Below are 20964 nucleotides of genomic sequence, written 5' to 3' on the forward strand. Positions count from 1 at the left end.
TTACAAAAGAAAAAAAGAAAATAAAGAAAGAGTAAAATAATAATATATTATCGATTACCAAATCGAATATAAATAAAATGTCTTTTTAATTCATAAAAAAAATCAATAGCCAATATATTTACGGTAACATTGAATAAAAAAAACCATTAAAAAGTTTCATAAAAACAAACTTTGAAACGATTATTAGCTTGACAAGGTGTGGCTAACCACCTCGATCAAATAACTAGACATGCCACTTAAACAACTAGATTTTTGGGAACTTAAAAATTAAGAAAATATGATAAAAAATTAAATAAACACAAGTGTGCAGCGACGAAATGGAAATGCTTCCACGTATGTATATACATGTATAAAGGAAAAAACTTGTAACGTCTGTGTTTATATCGTACTAGAGTACTAAAAAAATATAAAGCGTAAATGAGTACGGAGAAAAAAATAATACATAATCTAAATAATGTGACTCTGTAACTCAAACGTTTATTATTATTACGATCGTTACTATGATTATTATTATTATAGTGGTACAATATTCCATGTGATTTTATTAGTTTTCTCGAATTTTCGAATTTAAGACAACTACCGCAGCACATAGTTTACGAATATTCGTACTCAAAATACGCACATAATTACTACCCGCAACCGTGTAAAGTTATATTTATAACTTAAAAGTTATATTTCAATGCGTACGTACATGAATACATCGTGTTGTACGTATTACAATTATATAAGACATGTATTCTCGTTGTATAACCGATTGTTTTTCCATCACGAAACACCCGAGAAAAGAAAACGTACGTGTGTTGATGCGAACATTTCAAGTATAATATTGCAACTCTCCCAGTCTGAGTGGCGTGCAGACCAAACGCGCGTAGGGCCTAAATGTTGGGGCATTAAAAACAAAATAATAATAATAATAAAACAATAAAAACGAAGAAAAAAATAATATATATAATAATAAAACGCTTGTAGGTAATTATAATATGATAATATAATAATGATAAAAAAAAATAAAAAATAAAAAACATGTATAATAATCACGCGCGGTACATTGGATTACAATATTTTTCATCGGTCGAATGTTTTTGTCTTCAGAAGATATCGGTCAGCGGTGGTTGCTGTGACGGCGAAAGCGAAAACGACGCGGACCAACCGCGATCGGGATGCGTCCGTGATGGTCTCGCCTGATCTCATATGCGCATCACCGCCGTCGTGTGCACGTACGAATACGATAAATATTCAAAATCTATGTCCAGTGATCGACTGTAGTCGTTTTCCAATTTTAATTTCCAAACGCAACGACCGTTAATTTATTATTATAAAAAAAAAAACGTCATTTTATTGGGCTGTAGTTGGTTGTGATGACACGTATTGCACGACGACGACGATAACGGTGTGCGCGCGCGTGTGCGTATGTGTTTTTGTATGTGTGTACGTTCGTGCGTGCGTGTGTGAGTGTGTGTGTGTTTTTATGTATGCGTGTGTGTGTATGCGCGTGTGTGTGTGTGTGTGTTTGTATGTGTTTTTCTGTGTGTGAGTGTGCGAAGACAAACAGAATGTTAGAGAGTGCACGCGCGCGCGGGGTATCACAACGAGGCAGGCGTCCCTGTCATCTGCCTCCAAACGGAGTGTCACATGGAGTTTATGTACGGCCAGCTGAAGCTGCTGCCACTCAACAACATGTCCCGGATGAGCGTCTCGATGGGTGTCTTGCCCACCAGCCGCACGAAGAACAGTTGCTCGATTACTTGCGAACTGACCGTGCGTAATGACGGTAGCCTGAGCAGTAGTTTGCCGAACCGGATTGGCTGGTTGGGATACTGCGTCCGGCAGTACTCCTCCAAGGCGCACTGCGACTTCTCCTGCAGCGACTCAATGTGCGCCACGTCCGACAATCCGCAAGCATCTAATGTGCGGGTGAAAAGAAAAAAAATAATATGGTCGTTATTATATTATCATTATTATCGTTATCATCATAATTATCATCATCGTCGTCATAGCTGACGGATTTACACAGATTATAAGTATGGCTCCGCTAGAAAATCGCAAGGGATCTGCTAGTTTTATTAATTGGCGCGACAAAGGTCTCTTATTACTTCGCGCGTTCGCAGGTAAAATTAACCCGTGCCATAGCGTGGGCTACGGACAGAGGATATTGATCATTTGAACAAAATATTTAAAAAAAAATAAGTACCAGTGTCCACACATAGTTGGTATCTTCGTATTTTGAAGCCTCGAAACGGTTTACCGCCCACCACTATCACTCGTTATATTGTAATCGGTGCAAATGTACACCGCGGAAAAAGTATTTAGTATGCGATCACTAATATGAGTTGTGGCCCGTACTTGAGTTAGGAAGTGAAATAATAACCCTTTGGCCTTCATTTTAATTACACCGTAAAAGAGTATACTAATTTAATTATACACTTAAAAAATGCTACATAAGAAACGACGTATCCTAATTTTCATATGTTTTTTGGTTATGATTATTTTAATTTCGAGCCATAATGATCATGTGCCACCGGTATATTTTCGTGGGTTTTTTGGTCATAAATAAATTACAAATAATATATTTGATTAAGTAACAACAAATTAATTTGAAAAATCGTAAAATTATGAAGACCACCGACAATTGCAGGTCTCCGTATAAACTCGGTGTACTAAAAATAAGAGAATGCTGAGCTTATAGGCGCGTGTAGCGAGACTCTCGAAAATTAATAATTGAACCAGATCGGTGTAACACGCTTTTAAAAAACGGATCTTATTCACGAAACGTAAGCCAAATTTATTCCCGTGATTTTGGTACGTTCTATGACGCGCGTTAGAACCGTATTTACAGTGCACACGTGCAGCGAGCTGTGTAGACTGTATACCCCAATACACACGTCGCCGCCGTCGGAATAATATGTTAATCCCCGATAGCGATGTGTGGCCGGTCGACCGCGGGCAGTGTTTGTTTTCCAACTCTCGGGGTTGTTACGTCCCCGCCGACCCTTTTTCCAAGCGCGTTATTTTACATTTTTTCCCCTCCCCCGTTTCCGATCATCGCAACCACCGAGACGCGCGCAAGGGATGATTCTTTAATTAGGCTTGCAGCTTGCTACGCCCGCATTAGCATAAGAGGGACGACGTCGGCGACTACTACTACTACTACTATTGCCACTACAGTCATAGTAGGTTGCGAAGAAGGCGACGCGGCGACACGTTACAATAATAATATTTGCCCTTTCAACTGGCCCCCGCGCGCGTCATCCGGTGGATCCGTGTGTTCGCGTACGACGTGTACACGTCGCCGCCGGGTCTTGGATGTCAAAAACTCGAGTCAACAAACGAGATTCGGCCCCGTAAAAACGCGCACCCCAAAAAAAACTTCTGACTTCCGCCTGAAATGTAGATTAGACGCGTGCGATCCCTCCTCATCACGACGACGCGGTAGCCGGCAGCACTAAGATCCCGTCGAGGTCAAACGGTAACGACGTGCGATGTCGTACAATATTGAAAATATGTGCGTGTGATCAATTATAGATATATTATTGATGCGTGAAAGTCAAATCACGTTATCGCCGAGTGACCGACTCGGCGATGATGAACGTGAGATACTTTTCGAATGTCTACACATCGGAGTTGATAAAGTGTAAATCATATTCTATCGTGTTTTAGAACAGACCGAACCTTAGTACCGAACAGCCACCGAGGTGCAAGTACAAGGTGTTTTGTAGTTTCCCCGCGCGATGAAACAGTTTTTTTTTTTATTCGTGCGATACAATATTTAAACGAGCCGTTTGACCTCGACAACCGATCTGTGAAGCCAAAGCTAGGGATGCGTGTAAACCCAGTGTCGCATTATAAAACATTAACACGACGTAATTTCATAACTACACACTAAAACAATGTATTTACATGGATGACGTAATAGTCGTCGTGTCTATTTAAATTGATAACGACGACGAGCGCGGTTGCGATCTTTTCTTATTGCCTTTTTTAATTTTTTTTTTTTATAAACGTATTTTTCATCCGATACCAGTCAACCAACTGTACGCTGTAGCGGTGTAAATACGTAATACGTATATCATTTAAAGTTTTTTCTTCTCTCTACGATCGTTTCTTTGGCTCGTTGTTCATTTGGAGTGATGTTTTTAAAATCATTTTTTTTAACTCTTGCCGTTATTTAAGAGAGCGTGTGGCGCTCGCGCACATCATATTACGACAGGCAATTATGCGTGAACGAGATCATTAATTAAAGGGCGAATAAAAAACGACGACAATACACACGAACAGTCAGAAGATGTGCGTAAAAATAATTATAATATACTATTGGTCACTAGGCCTCCTTGCGTTCTGCGGCCGAGTCGCATTTTCACCGATTTGACTTCTTTTGCTCGTGGTGCATGTTGTACGAACGCGTTGAAACGCGTTTGCAACATAGCCATTCAGAACATTAATTATATACATGATGAGACGTGGAGAGTGTTTTGCGTAATGATTACGCACATTTCGAATAAGAATATTTACAACATTTTTACATTATTCATTTGAAATATAAGCTTGCTTGGCAGGTTTATGCGTAGTTGTTCGATAATAATTGATTCGAGGTAATAATCCCATTTAGTGACGCGTCTGCAGGCTACTAGATATATAAGTATCATCAACCGTATTTTTGTTACGATCGTTTTTTATAGATTTTTTTTTACATTTTGACGGAGAAATTTTGAAAATTTTCGGGCTAACCGAGTTTCTCTCTCCGAACCGTTTTCCGACCGCGAAAACTGTCATGGTCAAATTAAAAGTATAACGACACTCCAAGAATTTATCGCATGAGCACGAAAAGAGTCGCTACTGTCAACTTGTTTGATAGTTGTTTTTAATTGTTTATAATATTATAATTAAATGTTGAATATATTTTCGACATTAATTTTATCTCCTCACCGTTACAAGTTTTCAGTCCTTTCGTGTAAAATCCCATTACCGACTGTATGATATACTCGTATATCATACCTAGCCAGGGCCGAATTAATCTAGGTGCAAAAGGAGCATTTGCTCCAGGGCGGCAAATTAAGCGGGGTGGCATAAATAAAATTGCCTCAAAAAAAGGATTTATGATAGTCATTAATACAAGAAAAATGTTCGATTTATCAATTTTATATATAGAATCTGATTTGGTTGAGAAAATAAAGTGAGAAGAACTAACATAAAAACTTCCATTAAAGTAAACTATTAAATCCATAAAAAAATATATTTAAAGAAAAATAAATAATATTATAAAAAAAAAATAATATATTATATATAGTTGTAGGGTTTTAGTTTTTTTTTTTTTTAATTGACGTTAACATTAAAAATTACTTTAATTATTATCTGTATAATTTAAACGAATTTATTAATATTATAATTGTATTTTCCATTAGTTTAAAAAAATTCTTTGCAAAACTATTCTGTGACATTAAACATATACCTATTTATACTTTTTAATTTAAGTAGATTAATTATTCTATTAGGTACTCATATTTTATAATAGTATTTAATTTTTTTAATCTATACATAGAAACAATTTTTTTTTTTTCGGGTTCACCTAAACATTATTTGCTCCAGGGCGACATCGGCTCTTAATCCGGCACTGTACCTAGCCCAAAATGTGTTCATCATCACTTTTTCAATTAACAATCACTATTTACAACTATAATATCACCTTGATTTTCAATCAAACGTTCGAGCAGCACCCCTTGGACACGGATCGTACGAATATTCTACCTCAGAATCGACCACGTATGACAATGCTCGCATATACTGCTCTTATACTGCTGGACCCGTACGGCGTTTCGATATGTGGTTGTTTTCGTCGAGCTGTCGCGATTTGTTTTTTGTTTTTCACTGAGTTCGTCCCCTACAATAACATCTAACCCTGCGATCACCCCTCGGTAAACTACATATTTTTTTTCCAGAGGTTACGACAATACATGCGACGGACGGACAAACCGCCACTCGTTCGGTCAACCGCGCCGGCTACACGCAAATCTTCAGCACCCTCGCGCACGACCTACCCACCGATATTATATGCACTATTATTATTTTAGATATGATAACGCAAATGTCGCTCGCCCTAAATGTGCGCTTATTACTATATTACTATATTACTATGTATAATGTATATATATATATATACGCGTAACACGTCGTTTTCACGCAACAAAATCGTTTTTATTAAATGGCTGGACGTGAATGCATGCGCGCGCACCCCAGTTTCTTACGCATTTTTGTTATTTGGTTTTTATTTTTTTTCCGCGTTACAGCGATTTTTCGCGTCGCGGGGAGATACGCGCACGTATAATAATGAAAACATAAAAACCATCTGGGGAAGAAAAAGCATTCAAATATTATTATATATATCAGTTTATACGAATAACGTTGGTTGGTCGAGGGGTTGGTAGTGGTGATGGCGATGACGACAACTAGTCGCATCGACTTTTCGACTCTTTGTCAATTAAGTTCACGGTGGGGATGGAAATGGCGTGGACTCGAGGGAATATAATATATTATAGTGACGGAAAGTTTTGAGACTCTAATAACGCGGCCGGAGTGCCGTTTTAAGCTAATTGCGAAATGAGAATAAAAACAATATACCGCGAAAGAGCAAAACCGTGATTTCACGTATATATAAGGTATATACAAGGGTTGCGCGTATTATTTTGTTATTATTATTAAAATATAATTCGAAAGGCGCGAAAACCTGCGGCAAAGTTCAAAACTTCGGCCAGTCCCGAATAGTGATTCGTCGCACAAGGTGACGTCACCGCTATCCGCCTAATAACCCGAAACGCGATTTACATAAACATTAAAACAAAAACTTTACCGTGACTCGAGGAGGTTTTTTCGGAATTGAATTAATCAATTGTCGCCACCGTTGTGGCTCACGAAGAGAGCAACGACATCGGCCGACTACCACCGCGTCGGTTTTGGTTGCCAGAAGACGTGGTTCGCACGATATGAGTCCTGGGCACTTGGCAACGAGCCTTTTATACGCCGTTCGCTGCTGCCGACGTGACACGATAAACTTGCGCCCACACGCACCGGTCGAACACGGGTAAGGCGTGCTCGCGACCGAGGGCGAGTCTTACGGGCGCGCGTCCCTTACACGTTTCCGCGCGCGTGATCTCAGCCAACTTTTTCCGTCCTTCCCGGCGTACACGGTTTCTGGGGCCAACTTCCGAGCATCACGAGTGTAATAAAACGATCGGGGCTTGTCTTTTATTATATCACTAAACAGTACTGACACACAATGGCTCAAAGGATATTAAAAAAGTACCACAATAAGCCCTAAAAACATGAAGAACAGTATGAAAATACAATTTTTTTTTTCCGTTAACGATTCGAAGAAAAATAATTATGAACTTTGTACAATTGTTTGTGAGTCATTAGATTTGTAAATTACGAAACGGAAGTACCTATAAAAACTTCTAGTCACAAAACTTTTCTACGATTTTAATTTCTATTACTACGAGGTTTACGGAAAACACAAAACAAAAATCAACTTCCGCGCGAAAACAAACAAAAATAGCACTGAATAACTAAAATTCGAAAAACGTGCAAATAATATTTTATATTTGAAATCCTTGTTGCGTAAAACAAACCGTAGCTTTCTCTGATATTTTCATCAGTGTTCTATTACAATTAATAAACGCTACAGAAGCCGATACACGTGTACGGTCGCGGTTAGTCGTTTTATGACTTAAACGTACGTCACTGCAAATGTTCGCGGAATGTGCACACGAAATATCGCAATAAACGTTGACATAAACAGTTCATACCGAATTCGATTTGTGATCAAAAATCGATGTTCCGCTCCGGATATCGTATGAAGAGAAAAAAAGAGAGCTACATTTGTGTTATGCACATTTGCATATCATACGTCGTATATTACTTTTGTGTTTCGTCGCCACACAACAAGTCGCGTACGAATATCGACGTAGAATTATTCCGACGAGCTTCGGGTCAAAGCCTCCGATATAATATACACAGCGGTGTGCTCGATGACCGGGATGACTTTACACGTACGATATATTTTTGCTCGTGTTGTTTCGCCCAGCTGCGCAGCAACAACTGCGGTTCGTAACGCGCAGTCGAGTTATTATTATTATTTGGTTTTCGCGGTGTTTTACTTTTTTGTTGTTTGCTCATACGATTCCGGTGCTGCGGACATCGTGTGCGAAATCCGATTAAAAAGGTATTTTTTTTTCCCCCATTCCGACGCACCGCATTGCGGTGTGGCTGCACCGCAAACTCCGGAATCTCGTTTGCATCTCCGGGCGCACTCGTTAGCACGTCTCCACCACCGCTCGCACGATCGTTGTCAATATTTATTTTCGAAACGGCCACGGCGCGGTTTCGTTTTCGCGTGAATCATCGCGACGCGCACCCCACACGACGATAGTAACGTACGGAATATATTTCGTATATTCTGTGGTAACATTATCATTACGCACACTGCACCTATACCTGGGTCGTCATCGCATAACTTAGGTGCGCTGCGACGGCCGCGGCGGTGCTGGAACAGGGAATCGGCCGGAACCGCGGCTACGCGATGCACGAACGACGGGCGATTAAATTATTATTATATTTTTTTTTTTTATTATTATTATTATCATATTAAATGTTAATAATAATCGTATAGGTTTTTTCACGGACGCGTGCAATAAAAACAATTTTCGTCGAGATTCATGCGTTCGGATTAACGATGATTAATTTTAGCATAGAAAACCAGTATTATAGTATCCGTAGTCGGGGTTTTTTTTATGGCAACGGAGTGATAGACATGAATCGAACGCACGCGCGCAGTGAAATATAACTCGTAAAATGATTACAGAAATTGTTTTTATATTATTACTTCTTTTTTTTTTTTTTATCGTCTTTCCTTTCCCTCGGTTAATTGTTTTTTTTTTTTTTTTTATACATAAAAGGACCCACTTAAAAAACAAGTTCAGGCACAAAATATATATGATCTGTGCGTTTAGATTATTGTACGCTGCAGCGATAGTATACCATTTATGCATTTTTTGTGGTTTTTTATTAGTATTCATCAAGATAAGCAGCAGGCCGGCTAATTGGTAAACGCGACTATAAGACCCATTTTATTTATTGTCGAGTATTAAAATTAAACAGTTTTTTTTTACCATAATGATTATCACTTGTTAATAATACATGCTCGGGGTATTTTTTTTTTTTTTATTATTATTCAGTTCAGCCCGCATTCTGTACGTACGTGCATACAAAGACGATCACGATGAGGTGTGCGTGTGCGATTGTGTGTCAGAGGTCGATCCGCCGATTACGAGCCCATATACGCTACGAAAGGGTTGCTGTATGTATGCATATGGGCTGTGTGACCGAGTCAATTGGCTGTGGTTAATTGAATTCAAATTCCGAGTTAAGTATATACACAAACGGCCACGATCATATCCCTCCCCGCTTTTATCGAACCAATTGAAACCGAGCGCGTTCATTGTGCACATTACGTGCACAGTAGGCCGCTACTGATGCAGCAGTATTTAATTTTTTTTCTCCCTAATTAATCATCTCGGGTTTAACACATTCGCGTAGTACCCAAACCCACATTATTAATATACGTTCCTACAATAATAATATGTGTACAGGTACCATGCGAAAGAGTTAATCCAAGTAATGTAGGCCTTACATCTGTAACGTAACAATATGAAATGCGTTGAATAAAGTGCTTATCGCAGAGCACCGCGTTCAAAAGTTCATTTCTTGTCCGTACATAATAATCGAATACGGTCTTGTGCAGGTTTAACGATAAGTTACCTATATCTATATACCTACCTATATCTTGTTTCATACGTACTACATGTGCCTACGGGTTTCGGATGTATAATGTGCTGCCACAGAAATTATAATACTCGCGTTATTTTGATGCGATCTCGCGGCGCAGCGTTCATGATTGATACGTTTGGCCGTGGCCAAAATCACGGCGGGAAAAACGTACAGGGATTATTATTATTATTTTTTACGACGTACCAACGACCCGTGTAATTCGAGAAATTTCAATTTCGGCCAACTGTCGGCTAATCGTCAGCATCCACCCTCTTCCGCGTCGACCGTACCACGATTCCCGAGCGGCAGCAGCAGACTGTCCACGCGAACAATCTGGTCCGTTGCAAAACACACACTTTGACCCTTCGGAAGGTTTTGTCACGGTTTCTCGGATTACAACGAAAACCTTTTCGGTCACGTTTCGCGAGCCGTAATAAATATTAAAACAAAAAATTTTTATGCGGCCCTTCGGCTGCTCACGGCGGTTGTTCCGAAAAATAACTGTCGTAAAATACTTCGGTGTCGATGAAACAAAATCGTTCTAAAACGGGTGTTTTGAGTTGGCCAACTCTGCAAATATGCAATACGTAGCGCGTCCATCCTGCAAAACTTATGTGTTTGTGTAATTGGTTTTCATCCGTTTTTTGGTGGAAAAAAATTAAATCTACGTGTATGCATTTTTTGCGAAATGTAACGTTATATGTTTCACCATTCCTGCCGGTTCTGGCAGATGAAATACACGCAACAAATGCAATATATTTCAAACATAAATTTAAGTGGTACGTGGTTACTTGAAAACGTGTACAAATAGATTTATATTGTAGGTAAAAATAAATATGCATAATGTACCGGTCGGGTACGATCTAAAATCCTCGTCGGTTTGATTTTATTATTCGTTTCTCGATTACGGGTTTCTTTAAAACAAAAGTAGGTTACACATATTATTTTTATTATTATTATACACTTCACGGTCACTACGCGGCAAACCCTACGGCGGTCAATGGAACGTTAAACCGCATTCGGAATGGTTCGGCGTTGATGACCAAAAGAATAGCCGCGGTTGTTTCGTCAAACTTTAATGATTGCCTCCACATAGATACTGGCATTACAATGTATGGTGTATGGTTTCTTTCTCTTAAAAACAATAAGTCACAGTACATTGTTCGTCCATGCGAATCAACTTTGTACAATATAACAATTAACAAGATAACACCACGATCGCAATTTTATTGTCCTTTTTTTCTTCTGTTTCAACCGTCTCCCTTTCTCCTATAAAACGTAGTGTCTACGCGGGTGTTCATTATGCATTATATATACTTTTACTCGGGTTACGTATATGTGCTGTGCTCTAAATGCCACGGTAAAAAAAAAAAAATGTTCGATTATGTTTATTGTAATAATACCCGAGTCCAATAAATATATATATATATATATATATATATATATATATATATATATACCGCGTAGTGCGTAAATGTAAAATGACATAAAGCGCCCACAAGTGGTTTTACGAAATCTGGTTTGCGATACGATAGAAGCTTACACTATTGTATCAGGTGCTGCGGTATAGTTTCACTGCTGTACACTAGTGTACAGGTGTAAAGTGTAAAACAACAATCGTTATTGTTATTGCTAAAAGGTTTCGCGAAGTTTGCACGATCGTGTGTTCTTGTTTCGAGTGCGTGATAAATTTTTAATATAATCGTTTACATATTGTATGCACAAGTGTATACGTTATAATGTACCTCGTGAATTTTGTAAATGCATAAACGCATAATGTACATCGTATTGTAAATTCACAAAAGAAATTCGGCACACATAATTTTTTACCTCGTTTTCGGCGTTATTTATTATTATATTACCTTCGTATGTATCGACGGTGAATTTAGTGGGTGGTCAGAGCGCACAATGTTATTCGGCCAATTATATCCGAACCGCAGTGAACGAACGGCGTGTTGCCTAATTTCAGATTATGAATTTATGAGCGTCGTCGTAAAAGTCGTACATGTACATAAAACACGTACATAACACGTGTGCATGCGTGTATGTATGTAATATACAGGTACGGGTGGGTCCCCCAGTGAGGTATGTCCAACAGTTTGTGAAGGGGGTTCAAACAAAGCCAATTTCGCATCGTATTAAAAAACTTGCCATGAACGTAACGCAATAAATATATTTGACATCGGAATTGACGTTGTGCTGCAAAACTATATATATACATACATACGTGTAATATTATTATATTAGGTCTGCACGTATGTGTATTATATGTTTATATGTATAGGTATAGAACGTTAAGCTGTGTTCGAGACTAATAAAAAAAAAAAAAAAATGATTCCCTGTACGACGCCAGTCCGAATATAATAATTTCGATTCAAGAAAACATGGAAAATAGCTTTCCAGAACAAATTGGATGTTCATAATAAATGTACTTTTCCGTAATAGATATTGGTCGATCAAACGTAACGATTCGAGAAATGACACATTTTCGAAAAATGTATTTATTTTTATTTTTTCTATCTCTTTATTGACTCTACGTGTGTATTGTAATATGCTGCCGATTCCGTTGAAATTGCCAAGGGTTCGATTGATTAATAAAGTATTTATCGATGAGCTCGGTTTTGGATTCAGAGAGTGTTTAGGTATACAACACAAGAACGTTAATAAACGCAATTGTACGCGCGTTTTTACCGACCGAATCGATCTCGCAATTTCTACGAGTCACCGTGTGTTCGCTCAAAATACTACTCGTATCGGTTGTTCAATTATTTCACGTCTATTTTCAATGCTCACCGTTGCTTTGCTTGCTTTTTTTGCTCACCGTTCTAAACAGTCATATATTAATATAATCGATGAGTCCGTTATCGGTATTTGGGCAACGTCTCGTTACGCGCGAAAAACAGCGATTGGTCCGCAAACGATAATCCGACCGTTCGTTAATTTTTTATCCAAACTTTTCGTTAATATATAGGTACCTATTACAGGTGCGCTTGTAGAAAACCGCGTCGCATCTTATCTCGTACGGTTCTCCGCCAAGTATAGGGTTACACAGTTACTTCCGGTCAGTATAAAAAAATATACACCCGTCGTCGTCGGACTTTTTGTTCCGTCCAGACCGAGAATCTGTTCTATGAGCGGTGGTCCTATCAGATAGTTGAGCGGTTATGGGTGACGTGTTTTTTTTGCACTAATTTCACTAACGTTTTCAACGCGTTCGCCGGCGGTGGTACATTTGTTCGGTAAATCGACGAACGCTCGCGCGTCGTCCCCCGAACCGTGTCGGCTCGTATTGTTCATCAACGGGGAGTCAAACGGAATAATGTACAAGAAAACGATTTTCGGCGTTTTGTGACGGCTACGTGTAAATGCGGCCCGCAGGGTGATGTAATGACGTGCACACGTTGAAAAACTTTGGCGGATAAACACCGCGTTATTTACACGCTATTGAGCGGCAGACACGTTGTCATTGTATTTTCTTGGCGCGACAGTGCGCACCCGGCGAACGAAAATCCGTAATGTACCTCACTGTGTGCATACGTATTATTATTACTATCGCTGTCGCGTTGTTGTTTGTCCGTGCACCACGACGACGAAGACGAGCAGATGATCTCCGTCGTAGGCGCACAGCACTCCTCCTTTTCCTTTTACACGTAGTATAATGATGATGATGATGATGATGATGATGATGATAATAATAATCGTAATAATAATGACGGCATTATTCGCGTACACAAAACGACGTGCATATATCTTTAACGCGTGTTTGTACACATTTCCTATACATCGGAACGTGCGTTTGTGCGACTCCTCAACGGGCACAATGATGCGTTGATGATGCGTACGCGCACCCGCTACACCGCGTACACGTGTTTATTTACACCGTGAGTACAATGGTCGCGCGCCGTGTGCAAACAGTATTTATTATCCGGGGAGCTACTCGTCCGTAAACTCTTGCCGTCGTCGATTATCGGAAGACGAGTGCTGCTGGCTGCTGCGAGCCGCTATGACTCTCACACGTCCGCGGGGTGATTTATGTCGGCACGCGTAAAGTCCTCGAAAATATCCCCGGCCCTATTTCAACCGATTTTTGAGAAAAATAACAAGAGGTTCTCAATTGTGCTCTGTGTACGGTTCGACTTAAACAATTTTTAACCGATTTTTATGATCATTTTTTTTTTTTTTTAACCAAACGGGTATTATATTATTTGCCAACGAACGCAACGGAGTATCCGCCTGGTCGTATCATCCCGATCGTCAATTCGTGTCAGACCGCCGTTTCGATTTTTATCTCCACGCGCGCGCGGGCGTGTGTGACGACGAAGACAACAGTACTCGAACAAAAAACACAAGAACAACCGTCATCCGCGAACGCATTATTCCGTCGGCCGCGTACACCGCCAAAGTCTGCAGATGTTCGCGGGCGAAACTTTTTTACATAACCGTGCCGTGGTCAATTAGCATAATGGTTAAATTATGACGTCGGGACGCGCGCGATAGCGATCTGTACATTTCACGTGTATGTACATCATCGTACGCGTATAATACATATCCACATTTGCCGACGTGTGTACAGCGTATATGATTACCGATCACGACTGTAGCGCGCGATCAACTTCGGTGTCATCGCGACTGTCGAATGCACGATGTACAACGGCAACGATAGCGCAACGACGTAACGTTGATAAATATTAATACGATCTGCGGTCGTGCTCGACGGCGTCCTCGAGTATCCGTAATCGTATTTAAGATTGTTATTCTTATTGTAATTAAACGTACGTATATTTATTTTTTTTTTGCAGAAAAAAATGACGTTCGTTATTGCCGTAGTACCTATGCATCCTGCGGTGTACTTGATGACGTAACGTTCATTATGCTAATATTTTCTCGTCCGAGTTTCTTTCATACTTCATGAGTAACTTATAGGAAATCATAACCGTATATAATACATACGTACACGTACGAACGAGTATTTTTCGGTTTTCTTCGCGTCCAAAACCGCCTAGTCATACAGCGTATTTATTATCGGGCCTATAACATAACGCTTTGCGAGGAAGAAAGTTCAACAAACTATGTTAAGCCTCTATTGTAGCTGGTTAGCAGTATACGAGTATGTGCGCGGGCGATACTGTTCGGTTTCAGCTTCGGGCCGGATGATGCCGTAGGCATATTCAATTTGTTTTTCATTTCTTTGCGTAAAATTCATACAAGAGAGTTTATGACAAGCTTACAAGTGTGCGTCCCGCAAATCGTTTTCACGTGGAATGCCTGAACGCGTTTGTTTTGCAGTACGCGTGTAAATAACGCGCAGCGACTGGTTCCGAAGAATCGTGACCGACCCCGAGAGATTTACTGCGCACGGGCGACCGAAAATTATGCACGTATCGCTGTTGCCGTGGTCGCAGTTCGGTGTCGGTGTGTTATGCAGATAGGTACGCGGCAGTTGTTTTCACTCGCAGCACTTTTCGACGGTAGAACATTGTATAACAAGGAGTAAAACACGGAAAAGAAAAATATTGCGCGAGAAAACAAAAAAAGAAACACTATCGCGTTGACGTTTGCACAAGATAATATATTGTTTTATATATACTCGCCGCTTATTACAACTATTATATTATAATATCGCTGCCGTCGCCGACGCACAGTGTTATGAAAACGGGCTTTTATGTTATGACCGGTCGCTCTCCGCCGCACGTTAAGTGTCGGACCGGAAGGAAACGGCGAGCGGGGAGAGCGCAGCAAACAGGGACCCACGAGAAATGACCGCAACCTTTACTGGCTACAGGGGATTGTTATCGGCCGCACACTATACGAGGGTTGTGCGCGCGTTTATCTGGTCGAGGGGTTCTCGCCGGAGAAAAGGCCTTATCTCTTACACCCTCCTTTTACGATTTCGTAAAGAATTCCACTGGTTTTATTCAAATGGCCCGTCGAATGCTCGTTTCGCGGAGGGGTAAATACGCGTACGGAGTTGAGATTTCGACGAGGCGATGTTAAGTAAAACACTAAGCATTGATGTACATGCAATATAATATCATATTATACGCACACGATCGGATCGCCGAGTCGTGATCGACGTTAATGTGCGCATAGTAATATTTCGAAAAAAAAAAAATAAAACGATTACGCAGTGGTCGGCCAGCCGCAGATTTAAATCAATAATATGATTTCTACCAATTTCATGAGAGGAATTCTTTTAACTAAACGAAAACGCGCACAAATATACATCGAGTAGTTATTTTTCTTAGTTTTTATTTTGTTATACGCGGTCAACGTGTGTATTAAAACGATAATACTCATAAGCTCTGCGGTACGAGTCGTAAGTCTCGTCGTAGATGGATAAAATAACGAAACGTTCTTGTACCCGTTCGAGAGTCGTGAACGTGGTGGATAAAAATTACCGTCGAGTGTATCATAGAAAAGAAACGATAGATTATCGACCACGCTTATTATGTAAGAACGAGAGCGTTTACAATAGGTACGCGATTCGGACATATCAATCGGGGGCGTTGGTGAGGGGGAGGGGACACGTCTCTGCCGCAGCCGGTGTGACTTTCATTTCAACGAAGCCGCCCGGTTGCGTCGGCGCGACGACCCTTCGCACATAGTACGTTCGCCGCCGGTCCGGTTTAATCGCTCGTGGATAATCTCAGCCTAACAGCGGTGCGGCGGTGTATGTTAATTACTGTATATGTGCGAAAAAAAAAAATGAAAACTAGAGTCTAACTTACGCCTACGCTTTCGCCCTGCACGCGTGTAACCAGAGTAGTCCGTGCACGTGTATCGCAACGCGCGCGCTTTAACAACCGGTCCGGTTGCACCGGTTCCAGATAACGCCGTAACGCAGATTTACGTGTTGCACATTCGACGCGCGGCGAACGCGTTGGAACAAAAGACGCGCGTGTGTAAACACGACCCCGGTGTCGCCGATTCGGTCGTCGCACTGCAGCACCGGCGAAGCGCGTGCGCACGACGTAAAAAACGCAATGCAACGCGCATACGACAACGATGTGTTCCGTACGTAAAAACATATATCTCCAACCGGCAAACGTATCATTATCGAGCACGTCGGCGGACGGCGACCGTGTCCGATCCGGCATGTCTTCTCCCCACGTCCGATCACCGCGGCAGCGGGCGCGCGTCGTTGTTAACGCCCGCGATTCGTTCGCCGACGGCCTTACCGGCCATCATCACCGTGACGCTGACACGTCCGAACAATTTGACCATATCGTGAGAACCCAATTTGTTTTTTACTCCTCTCCTCCCCCGTGGCCTTCCAATGCCGCGACCGAAGCCGAACGAAATATCTACGTATTCACGTATTTTCCGACACGGAGTCACACGTGACCTTTTTACGACGGTGTATTACAATAAAAATATACAGATATCAACTCGCGCCCCGAGGACGGACACCGTAACACGCACGCACGCACGCACGCACAATGTGTACCTTATACCGAAGATCATGAATGTGATTCATACAACGCTTCCGTTCGTCTCTATTTCGTCCGCGCATACAATACAGGACGTGCGCGGATAATGTCGCGCCAGCATTGTTACGCGCGTCGCGATCGCGGGCGTGTGAAACCGTTTTCTTCCGTGAAATCGGTCGCGTTCTTCCCAGCCTTTTGCCGCGGCGTTTAAACACAGTACCGACTGTGCGCGCGCAAGTGGACCGCGCGCGACTCTGCGCAGGTGGCGCACGTAGAGAAAAGTCCAATCGACGTTAACGTAACGTGTTGTTAAATGCTCGTTTGACATTTACGGAAACGTGCATTAGCGGTATTGTTTTTTTTTCTTCTTATTTTAATTTTCTTTTGCGGTCAGATAAGTGTTGTTTCAATTAGCCTCGATGCGCCAGGTCGTTAAGTCACTTTCCGCACACTTGCTCGCCGCACGTATCGCATTAAAGTACACGCATACACGTGTGTATAATACGCGAGTTAGTGTAATTTTGCTGCAACTGATGACTACTACCGAGCGGAAAGAGAACGATTCGAAGAGAGACGCTGGATAAATAATAAGAGTAAAAGAGAGAATAGTGTTTCGATCACAAACCGTATAATAATAAGTATTTAATGAGCGTGGCACACGGTCTCGGTGAAAGGATTCCGTTTTTTTTTTACCTATCGCGTCTTTCGTATATAAGTATATACACTGACGCCGAACTACCAATTAGAAAAAAAAATCAATATTAACTCATTTTCTTGTAAATCGGTTGGATTTGAACGCGACCTAAGCGTAAATAATCTGACAGGATAATAGCCGCACTTGATCACACTTGACTGATCATAATAGCTCCTTAGACAAATAACTAATATATAAAAGTTAACTTTTCAACAAATTTCGTACGACTTACATATCCTTTTGGGTAAAGTTAAAAACTTGTCAACTATAATTAGTCCTTTTGTAATTTTCGGGCAGATATATTAAATTTGAATGATTATAATAATGTATATGGTACTTGTCTTATAATCGTATTATTGGTTTTGAGGAATATATAATATTTAAGCGGCAAAATGGCTAAGATAATGCAAACTTTTAAACCGAGTAATACGGTCGAAATTAAAATGTGGACTTCTTAACGTGTTACCACATTACTTCTAGGTAGATTTAAAGGTATAAAATAATATATACAATAATAATATCTATTACATCTCATTTGTGAAGTATCTACTCTACTTTCCAGCACGTGCGCGCACAGTGTTCATTAAATTTTAATTTTAAAAAAAAAAAAACTACTTTTTATAACACGCAGTTACGGTCTTAACTCGTTACAGTAAATAATTGTTATAAACTGTAAAAAATAAAAAATAAAATAAAACAGTATTTCGTTACGTGTTTTCGGGTCGCATGGACTGTTCATATGAAATTGTTGTTACCTTTGCCATCGCACGATCCGTACACGTTTACCGAGTGGTACATCGACGCGATCAACTACTTTTGATGAACGAAAAGCTTTAAAACGAAACGTCTCAAATATTTGGAAAACCTTTGAACCGTAACCGAACACGTTCGTTTCTCCTACTTCTCCGCGTAATAAATAATAATAATAATAATAATGCGTCCCGGTGTATGGAATCAGTTTGATTTACACCTCGGGGGTCATGTGTGTGCACGTGCCCCGGCGTACACCGTTCGGTAAACGGATCTGTTTTAATTGAATAATAATAATAATAATATAATAATAATAATGATGAAGTCCGATCGCTCGCGCTCGTGTAAACGCGTATATTTCACCGTAGGTATTTAACACACGGTCGGCGCATTTGGTCGTTTACTTGCGCGCATATACGCTAAGTACACACACACACACACACACACACACACACACACACACACACACTTGTAACGCATTCAGGTTTATAATACACGTGTGCGTATGTTAATAACACGCAGGAGCAGAACACACATACGCACGTCGCACACGCCCACGCGCGTCAGTTGTGCGGTGGTGCTGCGCTGCTGACCTCTGCCGTCGGACGGGCCACTGGGTCACAAGGATTTATCGTGTAACGCCGCCGCGTTTGTTGCTAACGACTGCCACCACCGCCGCCGCCGTCCGTTCGGTCGTTTTTAACCCGAAGCGTTGAAAACTAGAAAACGCGCGCGTTGCTTGGAATAACTGTAGTAGTAGTAGTAGTAGTAGGATACGCGATATTGGTACGAACGTACAACAACGTTATTACGATACGCGTATGTTTAACGTTTATACGAATACGTATACAAATAATATGAAAAATATGGTGTACACGGTCGACTCAAGGTGTAAAACTCGTGTTCGCGCGCCTGCACCACAACGGCAGCGACCGCTACCGCTGCAGGTGTCTTCGGCCCGGTTTTCGCGATAGTGGATTACGTACATAAAGATATATATGTAACACGTCTTGTGCCCGTGATTTTTGCTTCCCGTGATCACGTTTCGTGTAACCCCGATCCATTAATCAATCGTCGTCGTCGTCGCGTATAGTCGGTACACGATATGTAATAATATAAGTATTATAATATAATATTTTATAACGCGCGCACGGGCGATGTAAATTTCGAAATTCGTTCTGCGGACGCGCGTGTTTACGAGATTTCAAAAATATATAATCAGAAAATAACGCCTATGTATATTATTATATTACTACAGGTACTTTCCCACGGATAGTGCAACACGCGTGCCGTCACAGCCGCCGACGTATTCTTCGACGAGTCTCGCGCGCAGAACGAAAATCGATTGATGAGTTTTGATTGATTGATCGCAGAGAATCGCGACGGATCTAACGACAAAGAGCAAAAAAAGTGTCTCGAAAGATTCACTTCGATTACTCTTCGGTACAGATTTTTCGATTTTGGCACGCGGAACCCATGTCCTTAATCGAACGTATAGGCTTTGTAACCTCACCGTTTTGAAAACGAAATTCATTGTAGTTATCATTATTATTATTGTTATTATTATTATTATTATTATTATTATTATTATTATTATCTATGTGAAAACGAAACGAACTCGTTATCGCGGCCAACTGATCTCTCATTATACCAGCGTGCAGGTCGCGTTCTACGGGTGAGAACAAAAGACTTTGGGTATCTTAATGACGACCGCCGCAGCGCGGAAGAATAGTATTGTCTGCGCACCGGTCGAGTCGCAATTATTTATTAGTCGATGATACCACACGCGCGCGGCAAACAACTGGTTCTGCGCAAGTCCACGCCAGTAATTGAAAAACAAAACGCTGCATCGATCTCGCATTAAATTAATAATATTATAATACGCGTGTAAAAACGTATTTTTCGTACACACCGTGCGCCGCCGCCATCCAGCGTTTTATTTTATTTTGATTTACGCGTGCACTTTCACTAGTATATAAATGCAACTGTCATTTAAGTCCACGTGGGTCGTCGGCAATACTACAATAACACTTATAGCAAAATTCCGTCTGCGGCATTGGTCGGCAACTTGCGAATCGCGGGAGGCAGAAAACTGGACCACCGGTCAACACGTCTTGCTTTAATATATTAATCTTCTTCGTTGATAGTAATAAAATGAAAACACCATTTAGTTTTATTGGAAATAATAAAATTGATTTTATTTCCTCTCCAGCCCTCGTGTATCTAATATTTCGATCTTCCGAACCGCAGTAGAAATCAACTGTCGCGCGACCC

The 20964-nt window shown here is 40.8% G+C and overlaps 1 protein-coding gene across 1 annotated transcript in view; it reads right to left on the minus strand.

Annotated features, from left to right (window-relative positions):
- Nucleotides 1-1458: 1458 nt before the first annotated feature.
- Nucleotides 1459-20964, minus strand: part of LOC112684638 (nuclear receptor subfamily 2 group F member 1-A) — a 45175-nt gene continuing 25669 nt past the window's right edge. Inside the window, exon 5 of the mRNA XM_025556254.1 lies at nucleotides 1459-1903. Coding sequence (XP_025412039.1) covers nucleotides 1629-1903 — 275 coding nt within the window. The 3' untranslated portion in view covers nucleotides 1459-1628. The remainder of the gene's footprint in view (nucleotides 1904-20964) is intronic.

This window comes from Sipha flava, unplaced genomic scaffold (assembly GCF_003268045.1).
Source record: "Sipha flava isolate LNK unplaced genomic scaffold, YSA_version1 253_pilon_pilon, whole genome shotgun sequence".
Lineage (NCBI taxonomy): Eukaryota > Metazoa > Arthropoda > Insecta > Hemiptera > Aphididae > Sipha > Sipha flava.